General features: G+C 42.7%; 1 protein-coding gene across 1 annotated transcript in view; it reads right to left on the bottom strand.

Moving 5' to 3' along the window:
- Window positions 1–20,000, bottom strand: part of man1a1 (mannosidase, alpha, class 1A, member 1) — a 72,884-nt gene that overhangs the window by 30,261 nt on the left and 22,623 nt on the right. The window contains exon 3 of the mRNA XM_068706929.1: window positions 1,666–1,760. Coding sequence (XP_068563030.1) covers window positions 1,666–1,760 — 95 coding nt within the window. The remainder of the gene's footprint in view (window positions 1–1,665; window positions 1,761–20,000) is intronic.

Below are 20,000 nucleotides of genomic sequence, written 5' to 3'. Positions count from 1 at the left end.
ATCGCTGCTCTCTTTCACAGAGAAAGCTTGTAAGTCATTGTTCCGGGCGACCATATTGTAAACGTACATGTGCAGGGATGCATGTGCAACCACCAATTTAGGCAAAGGCAAAAGTGCAGCGGGTATAAATTTTGCTCTCCACAAAGACATTTCTGAGAATCAGAACATGCATTTAACCAAATGACTGGTTTGTTCCATGTGTACATGTCACACATACAAGATGAAGACTTTCAGCTAGAAATAGGAGCTAAAGTTAGCCGCTATGGTGCTGCGTGTGTGTGTGCGCATGGGAAACTGTGTGTGCGTGTTTCTGAGCTATCATAGCTCAGTCATGCAGGTAAAGTCATCATCACCAGCAACAATCTGCTCAGGCCTCCAGGCGATGATGCGCGCGTGTACACACACACACACACACACACACACACACACACACACACACACACACACACACACACACACACACACACACACACACACACAGAGAGAGAGAGTCTCTCCCTGGGGTGTTCCTCCCTCCAGAGGAGGACATGAGGGGGTGTAGAGTCCATTCACCCGTATAGACAGAAAGAAAATTAATTTGTCACAGCACATTTATCGTCATGACAACCTGCCTTTTAATTAAGGTCTGACAAACGGCAGAGTGTCGCGTCTCTCTGAGGAACGACAGATAGAAAGGAAATGGAGGGAGAAAGGAAAAGTGCTCTCTTCATCACTTGTGACTGACGGAGGAAGTGGAGGATGGCAGACCTATGAGCATTCGTTTGGATACTGACATTGTGTTGCATGTGTAAATAGTTAAGGTATGGTTTGGTTAAGGCTACTAAAACTACTTTGTTAAGAAAAGATTATGATCACACAGCAGTCATTGTTGAGCTTGGATGCAAATTCTGGTTTCTGCTTCTAAAAAGGAGGGTTGAAATGAAGCTTAAAGAAGCACTGCAATGTAATTGAATCATGCAATCGCGGACAAAGGTTTACCATCTCTGCATTGTATTTTCTGTTATGTCCTCCAATGCACCAGTTCCATGTTTTCATCAGACATAGTAGATTTACATTTTTCAACTTGAATCCCACACTACAGATACAAATCCAAGTTGTTCAAAATACAAACCACTGAGAATAATGATCTGCTTGCACTTTAATATGTATCAATTCAACCAATCAGGCTGAATCCTATCCAACGTCACAAAAGGACAAAGTGGCTTTATGTCTCCATTATCAAAATTGCGTGTGTTTCTGCATGTGTGTGTGTGCAGCAGTCAAACCCGGCGGCAGCCACTTGACAGCGTGTCACAGTGCATTAAGAAAAGGCAGACTGTGGCCTATAACCCTGTCAGAGTACTCACAAACTTTCGGTTTTGTCTTTTGAGTGGTAGCTGAGTCTCAGAGCCAGCCGCTGGCATTTAGTCCTGGCTGAAAAGCCAAACAACTTCTGTCCGACAAGCCCGCTCTGTCATGTAAAACTAAAACATCTCAGCTCGGCCGTGTGAGAGGGGAACAGAGAGGAGCTTGTGTTCATCCGGCTCCCAGAAAGACCACAGAGCTCTTTAAAGCATCAAACCATAAAAACAGACCCACTGCAGCGTGTGTGTGTGTGTGTGTGTGTGTGTGTGTGTGTGTGTGTGTGTGTGTGTGTGTGTGTGTGTGTGTGTGTGTGTGTTCTACCTCTTGAGGTTAAGCAGAGCCCAGGGTATGCCGGTGGGCGTTTTGAAGGCTGGCAGCAGCTTTTCACCCAGCTCCACCGCCTTCCTACGGTATACCTGAGAAAGAGAGGAAGAAAGACAGCACCTCATTAAAAGAGGCTTCTACCTCACATTCTCTGAACCAACCCTTTGAGAAAGAAAGCACAACACGAAGGAAAAAGAGCACCACTGAGTACGGCACACAGCTAGCATTTTAACATTATTACTGTCGATACTTTGGCTTGTTATTTAACCGTGTAAACATACCAGATAACTTAGCCCTGAACTGAAGGAAGCCACGGAATTTTAATCATTACACGGCTACAACTATTGATTATCTTCATTATGGATTCAGATGAAAATTATTTTATTCATCAAAAGTCCAAGGTCATGTGTCCAGATTTGATTTATTCAACCAACTGTCCAAAATCTCAGAATCTGAAAAGATATTCAGGTTATAATTATTTCAGACAAGGAACGGCATGAAATCCTCATATTTAAGAAGCTAGAGCACAGCAAACCAGCAAAATAAATATGAATCGATTATCAAAATAATTGCTTTTGACTGCTTGTTGCAAATCTAAATGGTTATCAGCTGCAGCTATAATTATAATCCTAGTTATGTGTCGCTGTGCCACAATCCTGCACACGTTTTCCATGTAGTTATTTTGGAACTAAAGAAAGAGACAAATACAAAGCAAATTCATCCCAAAAATGACCTTTTGAAAAAAGTGCAGTGTCGGCTACTCGTCAAAGAAATTGTTTTTAAAAGAACTACTCGTCAGCAGCAGCAGGACCCAAACCCCAGCACCAGGGGATGAACTCCAGTACTGAGGCCAATGGTTTCAGCAGGGGCAACAACAAGGACGTCTACACAAGTAGAGTCAAAGCTCACAGAATCCATGGGTCAAATTCTTTCAAAAGCTTGTTTTGCAATGCAAATGTAACACTCTCCTTGTATTGCTATGTAAAGCTCCCAGAAGAAAAGCAAAGACTTGTATAGCTTACACCTGTACTGTAGCTAACTCCTTCCCCCTTCATTCCACTGGTTTGTATCCCTTCATTCCTTCTTTCCTGTCCTCTTCCTTTAGTCCTTTAATCTGTTGCCAATATCATTCCCTGGCTGCCTTATTGTTGTGTCTTGCAGCAGCACTGACGTTTTCCATCTGTAATTTGAGGACAATTACAGAGATTCCATATCCCGTTTAGTTTGTGGCAAGGTGCACTAAATAAAGATGACATTTTAAGATACCTCCCAGTAAAAGGGTTTAAAACTCAAACTAATAATGTAATGAGATCTTAAGTCTGGAGCTGAAGAAGAAGCATCTCTGCCACATACACTGGACTTTTGGGACAATGGAACAGTTTAACACCAATTAAATGCTTCACCAAAATGGATTTTTGACCAATTTACCAATGAAGATAAACACGCCAGGGAGGCCTTAGGGCATTCCTGCATCATTACCCAAACTTCTTGAGAGTAGGAATTACAACTCTATCTCTGCTGCTAAAAAGGACAATACATTAAACTAGGATGCTTAATGATTCTCTGCTCATTAGAGGTAACAAAACTTAACCTTGCACTTGAAAGTAAAATACAAACTTACAAAACAAATGTTCTCATTCCTTTGTAATCGTTTAGAACAGGACGGGCTGAGCTGGTAAACAAGAGCACGAACTACAGAATACTGACATCAATTTGAACGTTTTTGGAGTGGTGAAGTTATTTTTTTGTTTCTATTCCACTTGGAACCAGCAGTGTGTGTGCAGAGGCCTGTTGCTCTAAATAACTTCATGAATACTCAGCTGTGAAACAAGAGCATTAGTGCAAATATACCTGGATGTAGCGCCTGTATAAACGGGGTGATGGTTTCATATGAAGGGAATTTACTGTTAAATGTGTAACATGACAGTTTGTGACATTTTGTCTCATGAGATTTTTCCATTTTTCTATGATTTGTATTTTTCTAGGATATGTGACACTTTTTTGTTGTTTGAGGAACCATTAAGTAATGCCTGACTGGGTACTCATCATCAATTCATTTGACCTTTTGCAAACTAGTGTTAATCGTTTTGTTGGTTTTAATTCTACGATGTTAAAATGACGGCGTCACGGCTCGACAGTAAGAGTTATCAGGTGGCCATTGGCAACCATTTTGGGAAATTGGCAACCAATTGGTTGCCATCGGTGGAAAACACTTTTTAAACATCGTTTCCCCTTGAAGAACACAATAATCAGAAACAAGTGCTAGCGAATTTGATTTCCTGGTCCAAGCTTTTGTGTTCGCACATCCGACCGGACAGCTCTGTAGCCGTTTTAGCAGCGGGGTTCTGGTGTCTCTTAGGTGTCTGATTTTGTTGGCTGTAAAAGTGAAGTACTTCCATTTTTGGCTCCAGGCACGAGTTTTATCAAGCAGTTAGGATAGAACGGGGTTTGGCCCAAGACGTGATGGACTGTTTGGCACCACTGCCAAGGCTTCCGCAGCTTGACTCCAACTGCTGCTGCTGCTGCTGCTGCTGCTGCTGCTGCTGTCCACTGACAAGAGCGAGAATGACGTTATGTCCGTTTTAGTTTTTCTGGTAACTAATGCAGTCCACATATACATGGCCTACTTTTTTATCACTGACCCTTGATGTAGAGCAGGAGCGCTCCTGTGGCACAGATTTAGTCCACTATTGAGGGCAAAGTTAAAAACTGAAATGTTTGGGATTTGGAATAAAAAACGCCAAACCTGTGACCACACAGAAACATAACACAACATGCTTATGAGATAGAAAAAGTGATATAACATTAAGCTTTACAAATGAGGAAACAAGTTCACATCATCTAGATCCTGTTAAAAATTCTGATGAGGCAAAGACTTCTTAATCGAAAATATAAATGCAGGAAACCAAGCAAAACTTCTCAACAGTTTTCTTACTCCTCAAAGAAACTCTTCAGTCTTTCTTAATTGTATTTGCAAATCAAACACAGCTCTGATCTGACGCGGATGAGAAGGCAGCTTTAATTTAAATGCCCGTTTTAACTACTGCGCATTATCTCCCAAAGGGAGCGAGCGCAACACTTTTTAATTCTTGAATTGTGTGATTCAAATACACAGGACACTTTTCACTCCCAATATACACATACTTCCAAATATTAAAGTTGTATATATATATAAATGCTGGTATGCGGTCACCAGCCTTGTAATCAATTCTTAAACTTTCTGTGTGAATATAGTTGATAACGTTTCAGCATTTAGTCAAAGCAAACTGTAACAAACGCACCAATTCATCTGTTGAAGTGAAGTCAACAACACCACTATCCTCTGTACCTCATTCCTCATGAGTGCAAGCATGCAGTCCTCTCCTTTGTTATCATCCCTCCATTAGTCTTTCCTACAGTGTATATATATCTGTCATATACACACAGAGGCGATGCCGGTAGCATTACAATAGCACAATGTCAGCAAGATGGCAGTTCTGTTCCCTAAAGATCTACGGCTCAGCAGGGTGTGAGAGACGGGAGGCTCGGGAGGATACTTGTCAAAACAATACGGCAACTTGACAGCTTTCCCTTCAGAATCCTGAGGCAGGGAGAGGTTACTGAGAGCTGGACGAGAGGTACCAGGAATGTGGTATTCATGTGGGATGAAGATACATGTCGGAATGTCCATATGTTTGACCTTGTAAAGATGCCAGGAGTGATGTTTTCTATGGAGCTCATTTGACCTTTTCTGCACCTGATCTTAAAGTCAACTACTCCTAGCGCTGTCACTGGTGGAATTAGCAAGCTAGATGGCAAACTAACAGCTAGTTAGCTTGCTAGCTCGCTAATTCCACCATGCTTTATTGTTACACTGGTTACAGAAAAGGAGGCAAACAGCGGGCTGGTGGCCAGCGGCAGGTCTAACTGTCACTTTGCCTCACTCCACGCTGTTCCGGAGAAGGACAAGCTACATAGCTAACTAGCTAGCCATTCGTCTCCAGCAGCTGCTCTGTCTAGGCTAGCTGAGGCAACACTTAAAAGCCCTACGGACGTGTGTCGTCACCGTAAGAACTGACAACGATCACCATTTCTTTGCTCTGGACGGCTTGTGTCCTCCATTTTCGTAGCAAACAACAATATAGCATTACAAGCTTAGTTCACTGTCATGTTCAAATGGATGTTGGAATTTCGAAGTGACAGCCCTAAAACCTCCCCTACAAAATATCATCTTGGATGTTATGGATTGTTGTGCAGACTTGAATCTCATAAAATGATGTTGCTAATATCATCATGTTTCGAAATGCATATTTATTGTGCATTTCAAAAGGAGTTTTCAAGGTAAGATTTGTGGTGACACTGTTGACACATTACCTCACTTTGTGTGTGCGTGTGTGTGTGTGCATGTGAGTGTCTTTCAGGCTCCGCTGTGGTAGCGTGGGAGCAGTGTCGTAACAAGGCATCACATCCCAGTGATTAATGCCTTTAATAATGCCAAGAGCACACTGAGGGGGAAAATAAAAAAACACTCCCAGGGACGCACAGAAGAATAAATTAAACACACCCTATGTCCAAGGCCATCAAGCAAACTGCCAACAGGCTTTAATGAGCAATTGAATTATACAGAAGCTGAGGAACACACACACACGCACACACGCGCGCACACACACACACACACACACACACACACACACACACACACACACACACACACACACACACACACACACACACAGCTTGTGGCTGATGTCATTAGTAAAAACTGATGTTAATAATAGCATTTCACACCTGGGCACTTCTGACAAAATAGCCAACAGGAAAATGAACTACCTTAATGTTTTGACTTGTGCATGTTATTATCAGTATAAGTAAGTCACTGCTGTGGAGCCACCAGTTGACTGTTTTGACTGCTGAAACGTCCACAGAGTGAGAAAGTGTGTGTGGTTATTATTTCATGCCTCGGAGTATATCTGTCATGCTGTGATCAGGACAGAGGAAGAAGTGTCATAATACGAGAACAGATGAAGAGAAGTGAAAGCAGGACGACCTGTGTGCTGTCATCCTACCTGCTGAGTAATGAGGAAATGAAGGATCAAAATACAATCTTCCACTGGAACACTTTTATCTGCACCCTTTGAAGGTGACACATGATACGACTAAATGACGGATCACTTTCTCCCACTTAAAAAAAAAAAAAAAAGCTGGTATTTGGTTATTCGTGGGTCACCTGCTCTAGGCTACATTATGTGTTTCTAAGGCAATGCCACTCTAAATGATGGTCAACCCTTTACGCAAATATCAACATGACTCTTGTGATGATGTGACAATACCAGAAATTAAATTAATTAAAAAACAATTTACAGTGTGAGCTAGGTTATAAATTCCTCTATAAGATCTATTCTACATTGCTGTGCAAACATTTCCCTCAAACAACTGTAAATATTCAAGTTCTTCCATTAAAACCTACATTTTACAAGACTACATTTGAACACATCACGATAATGTTTACCTTTGCATAATATATATATATATATTTTTTAATAGAGCTTGAAAGTTTCACAATAAAAAACAACCTCCGTTGACGTTAGCTGCTAGCTCCACAGCACTGTGCTACTTAACGCCTGCTAACAGCTAACGTTAGCTTGCTTTCCTGATTTCAACACAGACTTGTTGCTCACAATGTAGCATTATAAAGGGAAAGATAGGGTGCAGGACGCATCAGAGGCATGATGCTCAGATTACCTACAGGCATGTTTGAAGAATAACTTTTCATTTTCTGTATTGAAAGTAAGTATTATAAAAAGTTGTTCCACTCTCCTACTAAAGTAATTCTAGGAGAATCACTGAATACTTGGATATAAAACGTAATAAACAAAAACAAAGAGCTTGTTGTTGGCTTTTAAAAGCCAATATCAAGCTCAAATCTGAATGGCTCAACAACATGTAACACAAAGCTTGAGACATAATAACCACAGCAGTGACATTTAAAAGCCTGATTAGTGACAGCGGACAGACGCAGTAAACGGGTAGTTCGCCCTAAAAAAGAAATGGATGAACTAATGGAAATGATTCAGGTCAGAGATTCATCACCAGGACAAAGAGGGACACAACAGGATGGGTCAAAGCTCCTGAGGTGAGTAGGGAATAGAACAATTTAAGTAGAAAGACAGGGAGAACATTTGCTTTGCTTTCCCTCCTCTTGAAGTTTTGGCAATTGTGTTTGCCCTCCACAAACTCACTTAATTCACAGAATGAGAATAAAGTGTGTTTTAGGGAGATAGAGAGACAATGAGGAATGGAGAGAGGAAACAGACAAAGAAAACCAAAGGATGAGTCTATTTAAGATTCAGTCACATTCATGCAACTTGTACCACCACAGGGTTTACCTTGTAAACCCCCTGTGTGTGTGTGTGTGTGTGTGTGTGTGTGTGTGTGTGTGTGTGTGTGTGTGTGTGTGTGTGTGTGTGTGTTAACTGGAGACATTTCAGCCTCTTTTTTGTGGCATTTTCAAGCTACTATTTTAGTTCAAGGGTAAACTCTAGATTCAGGGTTAGAAGGTTAGGTTGAGGTTTCAAGATATTTCCAGAACAAGGAAAATATGAGTCAACCACTCAATTTAGTCGATAGAAAACATCAGATTTTAGTGGCTCGGGGTCAAACATCCGTTTCTAGACTAACTTGTGTAGACACAAAGGGTTTAAATCATCATTGAAACACACAATACATATACAAATTGAATCTTTGTGGTTATTTTTGACCTTAAGGGAACGTAAAACCACTATCTGGAGTCCAGACAATGTGGGATATTGAGTGTTACCCACTAGATGAAGTATAAGTGAGGGAGGACGGCTGAGGGAAGTGAGTACATCAGATAAGTCGATACAGCTTATACACAAACATGACTGGTGTATTTCCACAGCGTATAGATTGGTTCTTCTCACCACTGTCAACAAAGAGGCCACCTTTCAATGAGGCGTTAGACACAACACAGGCCTCCTCACTGACACTTCTTTTGTCTTTACTGTATGAACAGATTTCAATTTCAGAAAACAAAAGCAAAAAGATAATGACACTCAATTAATGGTCACAGAAAGATTGTGAAGAAGAGCTACTGTATATCCTATCGAAGCACAAAAGCCATGTTTGTAAAAATAATAATCGTTTTTTTAGGTAAAAAAGTAAATCTCCTTACAACCTCTATCCCTATTGTTTCACATTTACACAGCCTGAACCAGATCTTTTTAAGCAGGCACACAGAATGGACAGCTAGCAGATTGGGAGGGGATACTCGCTGAATTTGATTAGAATCGCAGACTCCACCTTCAAGGAAACATTACAAAGATGTAGTGTTTCCAGCCTCAGGAATGAGAAAAACACTGCTTTTCTTCTACGACAGTAAAATCAAGATGTATTTCTACCTTAGTTGGAGCATTAATGTGGAAGTGGAGAATAACCTACGGGCTTAACCCTGCCCTTCCCCTGCTTTACTTCCATTATGCTACTGAGCATAGACGACAGGTGTAGGCATAAGTGTATGTACAGGCCCCTACGAAGATAGATTACATGAATTAAGGCTCATATTAGGGTCAAAGTCGTGGAGAGAATTTAGTTTAGGTCCTGCTTAGAGTGAGGAGACGGACGTGGAAGGTCCTACAAGGATATTAACATTTTAAGTATGTGGGAATGTGTAGGTGTGTGTGTGTGTGTGTGTGTGTGTGTGTGTGTGTGTGTGTGTGTGTGTGTTCACCCAATCAAGTTTCCAGGTCTAGCTCTCCTACCATAAATGTTGGCAGTGTGTGTGTGTGTGTGTGTGTGTGTGTGTGTGTGTGTGTGTGTGTGTGTGTGTGTTTGAATATGTGATGCAGTCTGCGGAGAGTCGCCTGGACAGCTCCCTAACTAAGATGAATGACCCAGCAGGCCTTGTGGGACACGTGGCCCAGAATACAGCAGCGTCTGGGGGGACGGAGCGAGACCCGCATGCCCTTCTCCTCCTTCTCCTCCTCCTCCTCCTGGACCCCGACAAACTGCCCTCTTCTCCCTTCTCCTCCCCTTCGCCCTTCATCATCTCCTCCCTCCTTGTTCATTCTCATTTCACTGACATCCCCCCCGTCACTCCAGGAGGCCTCCTGGAACTCTTTCCTCCTCCTCCTCCTCCTCCTCCTCTTTCACACTCTTCCCCTTCAATCTATTAAACTTGTCTTTTCTCTCTTCTTCCTTTAATGGCACACATGCACAACATTGGAAAATCTATTAATAAGATCCCTACCCAGTAGTATTTACATACACATGGCCAACTGCTATTTTTTCTTCTTCAAATTTGAGGGTATTTTGGTTGAATTTCCCAGGCTTCATTCTTGCCTCTTTCATCAATCTTTTTGTCAATAAAGACTCATACCTACCGATCTGCTTCTTGAATGCCCTCTTCTAAGTGTTCCAGCACCATACAAGATGAGCTGCCCTTGATGTGGCCTGCCGGCACTACAAGTAGCTATCAGGCATTGCCTGCATGTTGATATTGTGGCATCATCACCTCAAATAGAGGCCAAATACTCTCTTTTGCATACTCATAGAAAAATATGCCCTCAAGAATGCTTCTAGAAAAGTATCCAAAGATGCTTCCAGGTATGAAGATCATATCAATGCCAGGTGCTATTCCTCTAAACTGATAAGGAGCATCAAGGTGCACCATGGGTAACTTTGCAGGGGGACAGGGCTGATCTATGACTTAAACTGAGATGTCTACAAATCATTATTTACAGTTCCTTTCATTTTCACTCTCTGGTGAGATAAATGCACACAGGTACACTGGCATTATGTTATAGTCAGTCAGGACAAGCATTGTGTTTATTATGTAAATGGTAAACTAACTAAAAAACTGTATTATTATAGCGCTTTCTACCTTCACAGACAAAAAGCTCTCCAATTGGCCTCTTGTCGACCCACTTAAGCACAAACTCACTCACTCATGGCTAACTGTCAAATATGTACGTCATGAGCCACAGCCACGCATTATTTATGTGTGTTTCAAGTGCAAATTTGATCATGTTTTTCATTCTTTTCTATTTCAAGTAGCATTAACAGAAGTGTTGTATTTCACTTCCTCAATCAATGAGTCCGTGCAGGCACAACTGAATGATGAGTGCAGACTAAATGTGGAAAGAGTGAGCCAGCGTACGACTGTCTCTCTGCTGTATAAGGCCTGTTTGCAGGCTGCTGACCTGACAGCTGTATTGGAGAGGCTTAGCGCGCGCGCGCACACACACACACACACACACACACACACACACACACACACACACACACACACACACACACACACACACACACACACACACACAGAGAAGCTTGCTGTTGTTTGAATGGTTGCTCTTGTCCTCTCCACTGTCAAAGTCGTTCTCTCTCTCTCTCTCTCTCTCTCTCTCTCTCTCTCTCTCTCTCATACATCTAGGTTTGACAGTTTGCTTCAGGGAGGGAAGACAAAGGATGGCGGGTGGCAGAAAACTAACAGTCAATCACTCCTTGGCTTGAGGAGACGAGTTAGTAATAATTAAAGCAGGGCATACGGTAAGAGAAGAAAGGAAAGAAGGCAGGAAAGGTAAGGAAAAGAGAGGAAAGCAAGAGAAAGAGGTAAGAGGGGAAAAAAAGGGAAGGGAAAGGAAACAGGAGAGTGGAGAAAGGGAGACGGAGAGAAGATGGCAGGAGAGGAAAGGTAAGGAAAAGCAGGGAAAGGAAAAGAAGAAAATAAAGGAAAGGAAGAGGGGGAAGGAGAGGAAACAGGAGAGGAGAGGGAAGTAAAGGACAGGAAAGAAAAGAGGGATGAGGAAAGGAACGGAGAGACAGGAGAGGAAAAGAGAAAAATGAAGAAGAAGCGAGGGGCAGGAAAGCAAGGGGTGAAATAGAGAAAGGAGGAGAGGAAAATAGGAAAGAAGAAAGAAAATTACAGGAAAGGAGAGACTGAAACACAGTGAAGGCCTGTATATATGAATATTGATTTGTATGTTGTCTGATGCAGAACAAGGTGCATCATATAACTTACAACAATGTCTTCTTTACATAGTTTGTCCAGCAGAAAGGAATCACTCATAACTGCTAGAGAAACATTTCCCAGCAGATGGCCTCAGGGAGAACTATTTACCAAGGTAACATTCATCTGAATAATATGGAAATAGTGGTAAAAATCAACCTCAGCATTTCTTCTACAGCTCAGCAGTGTTTGCTGAGGTTTTCTAGACCAGCTGAAAGCATTTCTCTTTTCCTGGGAAACTCACTGTGGTGTTAAAAGGCCTCCCAAGAATACATTTTACCGTCCAAAATAATTACACTCTGACACCCCCTCAACTACCAGAGACTGCTGCAGGTGAAGCCGTTTGACTGCTAATGAGAGTGGGTGGGTGGAGGGAGGGAGGGAGGGAGAGAGCGAACAACTCCTGAGTGAATTTGGTGTCTCGGCAGGGGGTCACCTGTCAGCCGTGATGAAAGACAAAAGGGCACACAAACACCGGGCCCTCATTTATAGGGTTTGCTGTTGGCCAAGAACGTGATGGAGGAAGAGGAAGGCTAACAGGAAGACCTCCTGGGACAGTGTAAGGTGTCTATTACACCCATAAAGGAACTACAAACAGTGCATGGACCTAAACTCAACATAAAACAACCTTATAATCCAACTAACTCACACACAAGTTATCTAGAAGGCTCCTGTTGACCCGTGAATTTGTTCGACAAACTGTATTTAACACTCTTTTCTTATACACAATTATAAAGCTAAAAGTCAAATCGTTGATCAACAGCAATAATATCTATATTTGCTTTGTCAATTATCAAGTATGTGTGAAGAATGTGTGACAACCTGCTGCTTTTCATGGTTTTAAAATAAATTCCAAATAGAATAGTTTGGGGTTTTGTGTTTTGGTCAGACAAAACAAGAAATTGTGAAGTCATCACTTTTGGCTGTTGGGAAATTGACCTTTCACTATAAGTCCCGCCCCTCAAAAACACAGACTGGCCAATCAGAGTGTAGCATCAGCCAGTTGCATTACAGTTACATTTTACAGAACAAATAAATCAAAAAGAAATTCTCAGATGAAAAGACAATGAAAGTAATCTTTAATCGCAGCCCTAGTAAAAAAAAGAAGCTTTTCCTGATAACGTATTATCTGTTGCTCCTGTTGCTCTTGATTGATCGGAAATTTGGATTTCTTTTTGTAAATCATGCTCAATATGTTGTATTTTAATGTGCATAAGGCTGCTAAGAAGAAATAAAAGCTTTATTTTGCATTACTAGAGATATTGATAATGACACCATTCATTTCATAATTTCCAACCAAATCCCCTCAATAGATTAAAACAGAGAATAGAGATGTCAATGTAATTGATTTCAAATCAAATCAACAGGCCAGACAAAGCAGCACCGCTGGGTTTGTGGATTTTGGTTTGCAGCAGGGCAACGAGCACAATAATGTGCAAGCGAGCTGCTGTTTCACATGCGGGACCTAATGGACTAGAGCTGGGCTTGTTGTGCGGTAATCACCGGCTGACTGTAACAAGTGAGCTGCTTTGGACTAAGTTGAATGCAGCTCCGCGTGAAAACAAAAACAGGACGGCGGCTCGCTGCAGTTAAATACCTACCGACAGAATTTGACACAACCTGGGCCAGACATAAAACCTGGAGGTGATAATATTTACTGGATCAATAGACGTTTGAGCTCTAAATATTCGGACACCTTCACAGGCTTCCTGTCAACTTTCATCTCAGCTTCTACGCAGCATCTGGAATAATCAACCCTCTTAAATTCATTTTGATGAAAGTACTATGAATACAATTGCCTCTGTTGTGTGTGTGTGTGTGTGTGTGTGTGTGTCTTTGTTTATATTTCTCATTAGTTTCTTTTGGTTAACGAGTGCAACGCAATACAACCACAGACTGCAGCCTGAAATGATCTATATACATTAAACAAATCTCAACAGTTGCAACTTTATGACAAGCCTCAGGTTACACGCCACGATGGCCGCGCCACCCAAAGCGGCAACATTTCCGTTGCTATAATTTCACACATCCTGCATTCATGCTGCTTGATGCAGCCAATTTTATATTTTAGTTCAATTTAATTGAACTAAAATATCCCACATGTGGTAGAGCATAGAGCTGCATAACGAATCCAGCGATCCAAATACTCAAAGTTAAAGCCAATATACATCAACTCTGCTTTCACCGGCCCCCAAGGCAGAGAAATGGAGCCACGTCGAGATATCGTCAATCAAGCGGCGATAACGTCAATCCCGCTTGTGACTACGGGGGCGTCAGAACCTCCACATCTCCTCGGGGGTTCACTGCTGGAAGCATTTCCTCAGTTTGACAGACGTTTGACGAGCGAGGTTGAAAAACGCTCTCTAAGAAGAGGAAAAAAAAAAAACGCTTTGACTTTATCCTTCATCTCAATATTAGCAATCCTTGCCTCGCTCTTGCATTTGCACATCAATACGCACACATGTGCCGTGCACGCGCAATGAGAATCAACTCCTGATATTATTTCCTCGCCTCTCTGGTGGCACGGTCGGCGCTGACTCGGCACACTTTTGGCAGTCAGCTCTTTTGACGGCGCCGCTGTGGAAATGAAGAAGACCGGGCAAAGCGAAATTTACATAGAAAATTGCCATCTCTGTAGGAAAGTTACGGGGGGGGGGGGGGGGGGGGGGGGGCACGTTTGGATGGGCTGGGGGTGTAGAAACTGCACTGCGAGCAACAAGCAGAGAGTTAAGTTTAATACGAGTCCAGTTAGTCAGAAAACACATCAGTGCACCTGAATATCAGCTCATCGTATCCTTTAGAAAACTACCTCGACAATATAGTTGGAAGTCTGAATCTCAACGCATATAAAAACTGGGGGGCAAAGCCACGGGACCTCGCATGTTCTCCAGCAGCACCGCAGTTTTAGAACTCTCTCTATCTGTGGGTGAGTGTGCAATTAAGGGTCCAGTCAGGTGGGAGAGTGGGAATCTGTTCAGAGCGAATATCTCATATCCAGATCGAGTCTCGATCCAGCTGAGACAGATTGCAGTTCACACCTGACATTTAAATGCATCTCAAGTGGCCACTTGTGATTGGATTTTGGCTTCCAGGCTCGCATTTGATTTGATCGGTGCGTGGGGGGGGGGGGGGGGGGACGAAAACGGCTGACAAAACAGAAAAGTACACGTGTGCGTTCTGGACAAGCAGCTCGAGAGGAGGATTGTGGTGGAAATTTGCATATTGGATAAAAGTACGATGGAAAACGATTTTTCCTCCGCGATATAAAACATTATTTTGCCGTAAAACGGAGGCACAGGAGCATTTGTCCACAGCTGAAAGTCCTCCCCAGCGTGGGGAAACGTATGCACGGCTAAGATCACTGGTGATAAAGTGAGAGTGGTCAGGAGCAAGAGAAGCTCAACTCAGGGGCTTGGAAGCAGTTGCCATGGAAACATAATTATCCGACAATGACAGAATGGAAGCTGACACATTGGTTGATCAAAGAAAAGTGAAATAATAAAAGGTCTTCCTGCTCAGTACACCTCACTTAACCTACTTAAAGCTGTTTGATGATTGGTCCATGAGGGGAAAACTCCAGAATAAAAGCTTTAAGTGACAATACACACATCATTAGCATATCAATAAGAACAACACACTGAAACAGCCTTCAGTTTGAAACAACTAACTGAGACAGCAAGAAGGATTCATCCACTTCAGCCGTTACGTTGGGAGTTATCGGGAAGGGGAGCGGGACGAATATAGCCCACAGTAAATGAACTGATGCGAACAATAATAAATATTTCAGAAGAATATACTTCCTGAAACAACAGACTTAAAGTAGAAATGGGAAAGAAGATGGAGAATCAGAGTCAATGAGTGCACGATGGGGGGGAGACAGAGACAGAGAGAGAGAGAGAGAGACTCAGAGAGAGAGAGAGAGAGAGAGAGAGAGAGAGAGAGAGAGAGAGAGACACTCAGAGAGAGAGAGAGAGAGAGATTCAGAGAGAGAGAGAGACTCAGAGAGAGAGAGAGAGAGAGAGCGAGAGAGAGAGAGATTCAGAGAGAGAGAGAGAGAGAGATTCAGAGAGAGAGAGAGAGAGAGAGACTCAGAGAGAGAGAGAGAGAGAGAGAGAGAGAGAGAGAGAGAGAGAGAGAGAGAGAGAGAGAGAGAGAGAGAGAGAGAGCCAAGTGAAGCCATTCAAGTGTCCCAGTGGGGGAGTCAGTGTTGTCAGAGAACGAGTCTGAGCTGGAACCCTTGAAGGCTTTCATGTAAAGGAAAATGTCAAATATTCACTTAAATAGTTCAACAAAGCCAAAGACCAGATCTGACACAGACCCTAACCTGCGTCACAGCACGGCTTCCACACTGCCCCGTACCGTATTTAGTATGATAAACACCCCCCCAGGCAGATTGTGAAGAGCTGCCAGGAGACGTTAGGTAACCGGGGTTGACACATGTTTCGTGACAAATCAGTAACTCATTTTGTGAAAAGGCAGGGAATAAATCCAAACTTAAAAATGGACGGTTTTGGGTCTAAATGTCAGGGAGTCACTGGCAAATGTCAGTCACTGCAAAGGTCTGTCGATGAGGCCTTCTTGTTAAAGGTCTATGTTAAAAAATGAAGCTCTCAAGTAGAAAGGCCTTTACAAACCGGGGGCATGACGAATAAACAACACAAAGATGCAAAAAAACTTCTGTCTTGTTTGGACCTCGGAGCCTCCATGTTGTCGTACTTTATAGTACGTTTAGAATATGTCCGTTCCACACATCACGGTCGGTTGATGCCTTTAATCGAGGTGAGAAAGCTACAAAAAAAAATTGAACTTCTTCCTCCTTTTTGCCGCGTACTATTCCCGTTCTGTGTGAAAGTATTCATGAAACAAAAGTGTTAAATGAAGCATATTGAAAACCTAATTAATTGCACAGATAACATTTTTTTAAAAACTATGCGTAAAGACCTAAAGGTAGATGTGTTTGGAGCATCTCTGCAGTGGCTTTTCCAAACTATTTAAAAAAAAAAAAAAAGTTATTGCACATATTATGCGTGTATTAATATCCCACTCACTAAAATAGTCTACAAAATAAAAGCGCAGGAGTGGTGTGCGCTAGAAGGAAGGTATCGCTTTTGCCTTTTTTGTAGGGAACCCAAATATCTTCAAAACATGTGTCAACAAAAAAAAAAACACAAGCAGGTTTATAGAGGGAAGAATTTACAAGTGACAGATTGAGTCTACAGAGAACAGTTTTTTGTTTGGACGCAGACGGCTGGTAAATTTAGACGAAAGGCAACAAAATCAATATGGCTTTAAGAATTTAATGTCTCTGCCTCCGGGCGGTTTTGAAAACACAACAGCTCTGAGGAATTTACTTTCAATTGTCAACACAGGCAGATCCAGGCAAAAAGGATATAGTCAGGGTGTGTGCGCAATAAAGAGATTTTGTCACAGCTACGAAACTTAATTGTGACTTCAGCTGACTGATGGGGCTGGCGAGGTACCAACATGTGAGTGTTGATTAAAAAACGCATGATTAAAACCTCTATGTGGGTACATACGAGCAAAGTGGTGCATTCTGAATACTACTGAGTCCACAAATGTTCTTTTTGGCTTTGTAAGTGAATCCGGCACACCTGCTTTTTGTGAAATGTCTCCTATCACTATCTCTCCTTATCAGTCCGTTATTACTCCAGGTACAAAGATCAAAAACATGGCAATCGAGCCGTCTTTGGCCACCAGTTCAAATACTTGGCTTTAAGCATTTTGAGAGTATTGTTCATTAGAAAACAAATATTTCTTTACATGTAAAAATAGGACACAAGCTTATAGTCGGAATAGCCAAATTATATTACGTGAACGGCTTTTAAGTTTGCGGAAACCTTTCCTAGAAGTTAAAGCCGTATTTGTTAACTTGCCAGGCCACTTTGATACAGCAGAACAAGCTGTTAACACAACATGGACACATTCTCACCTTGTAAAGTTAATATAGAGAACGTGTAGCTGCCTGTTTACACAAAATAAATAACAATAATGCATTTGATTGCAAGGGCTCTGAGTCTAGATTAAGGCAGGGAGAGCTTTACTGACACATGTAAGAGCAGCATTCACTCTGGTCTCAGCTCGGTGTTGGTCTCCACCAGCTCGTCTCTTCAGCCGCTAAATGTTCCAACATGTTCCCCGGCTGGTCGCCAGCTTTGTGTCACTGTTGTTACATCATATCTAACAGCTATCTGCTAAAGCATGGTTGATGAGAGGTTACAGGTTAGCATTCAACAATAAGTGATAATGCAGAGGTGCTTTCACATTTAATAAATGAATCCCACAAACAGACAGACAGGGCGGCTGACAGAGACACAATGAAGCAGGCAAGTTTGGTAAAAAAAAAGAAGAAATACAAGGAAGTATTGTTGTTTGAAAAAACAAACAAACAGAGGAGCTGTTAGGCAGTCAGACAGACAAGCTGAGTGGAGAACAAAGACCTTTAAGGCAGTGTGTAGCACAAGTGTTAAACAAAGCTACCTGTCAAAGGAAAAAAGAAAAACCCTCAGATCTCCACAGCTAGACGTCTCACACACTCACACACACACACACACACACACACACACACACACACACACACACACTTTTCCCTCTCTTTCAAAGCCAGGTTAGAAAGACAGGTCTGCTGTGTCAGCCCTTAAAAGCACCAGTCCAACATCAAAAAGACATCAGAAGGGACGGCAGACGCACAGACATTTATGTACACACACACACACACACACACACACACACACACACACACACACACACACACACACACACACACACACACACACACACACACACACACACACACACACACACACACACACACACGCCTGATAACAAATCCTGGGTGATAGCTGATGTAATTGGACTGTAAGTCCCGTAGAGCAGTGAGTTGCTTGGTGAGGAGTTTGGAGGCACGCAGCCGGTGCTGGGCATTAATATTGAGGAGAGAGCCGCAGGGCACGGCGTACTTTCACCCAACCGAATTTGGATTCTTTTTGTCTCCCAGCTCAGATGAGACATCACGGACACGGTCGGGTCGGCGCCAACGCCGACCTGAAGAGCTCTGCGTCTGGAGCAACAACTGGGGTCAGAGAGGGACATGCACTGCTGAATCACCATAAAAAGTGATTTTGTTCTGTACTGCTGCTTAAGGGGGTTCACGTTCTACATGCAATAAAAAAAATACATTCATTAGTTCCACCGTTAAATAAAAAGAAATCCTTTGAAAAGACAAGGGCCCTTCCCATTTCCCAGTTTGTACAACCTTGATTCCTTCCCTCGTGTCTTAGTTCCGCCTACGGGGGACGCGAGCTGAAGAGGCGAGGCGGAGACGGGAGGAAAGAGGAGTCGTGGCAAACAGGCATTTAAACAAAATGAGACATCTTTGCCTCGGCACAGTCATTTTAAAGCAACGTGATTAAACATGACGTGGGGCACGGCTCCATCGGGTGTCAATTGTCCCGCCCCTTGTCATGGTGTGCTGAAAATACACCGGTGTGTCCTCGCCGAGAGCCCCCCCCCCCCGGTCCTCAGGATGAATCTTAGGAATTGGGACGTCCTTCAAGATGGAGCGCCGAGATCGATTTCAGGGTCTAAAGACGCAGGATCAAGGAGCGAGGAGACGGAGGAGGCACACAATCATTGAGAAGAGCCCCAAAACTACTTGCGCATTAGTCCGTCTTCTAATACTCTCCCCATTACTGTCTGTGACTCTGAGTCTTTCCTAATGAAGACGTTCATCTTTCCTTTGTTGGGGACCATTTCCAGTGGAGGTTAATACACATTTGGAGCACTGATTAGCATTTACGGAAACCGGACGGTGAATATGGGATTGAGTGAAGTGAACTGCAGTGCCCCGTTTTTATGGAGGGCTGTGGCTCACTGATGTGTTTTTAACAATACTCTAGCAAACAGGAATATAGTAAAACAGACTTTGTTCAGCGGATCAATAGTTGGTTGTAGTCTCTCTGTGGGATTGTGTCAATAAGACCAGCACCATCAGATCTATCCTTTAAACCTGGCGTGCTGTGCAGCAGCTTGCCGTCCTTCGTTCTACTCAGAGATGCAGCCTAATGGGTGAGCCTGCAGCCCTCCAGCCTCGCCCAAGGAAACTCTTGGTCTTTTCATGCCGCTGAGCAGAGCAAACGACGGCTACTATTTGAATGCCACACTTACAGCACGCTAGCTGGAGCTGTAATTAAAAAAAAAAAAAAAAAAAAGTACTAAAAAGAGTACAACACGCTGACATTACATACTTGGTATTTCACTAGCCTGTGCAGGGGAGAGTGAAACTGTTTGGGTCAATAACTTTTTAATCAAA

Source organism: Cebidichthys violaceus, unplaced genomic scaffold, assembly GCF_023349555.1.
Source record: "Cebidichthys violaceus isolate CVI_PGR_0920_01 unplaced genomic scaffold, fCebVio1.0.p SCAF_125, whole genome shotgun sequence".
Taxonomy (NCBI): Eukaryota; Metazoa; Chordata; class Actinopteri; order Perciformes; family Stichaeidae; genus Cebidichthys; species Cebidichthys violaceus.
This window is presented reverse-complemented; position numbering and strand designations above follow the sequence as displayed.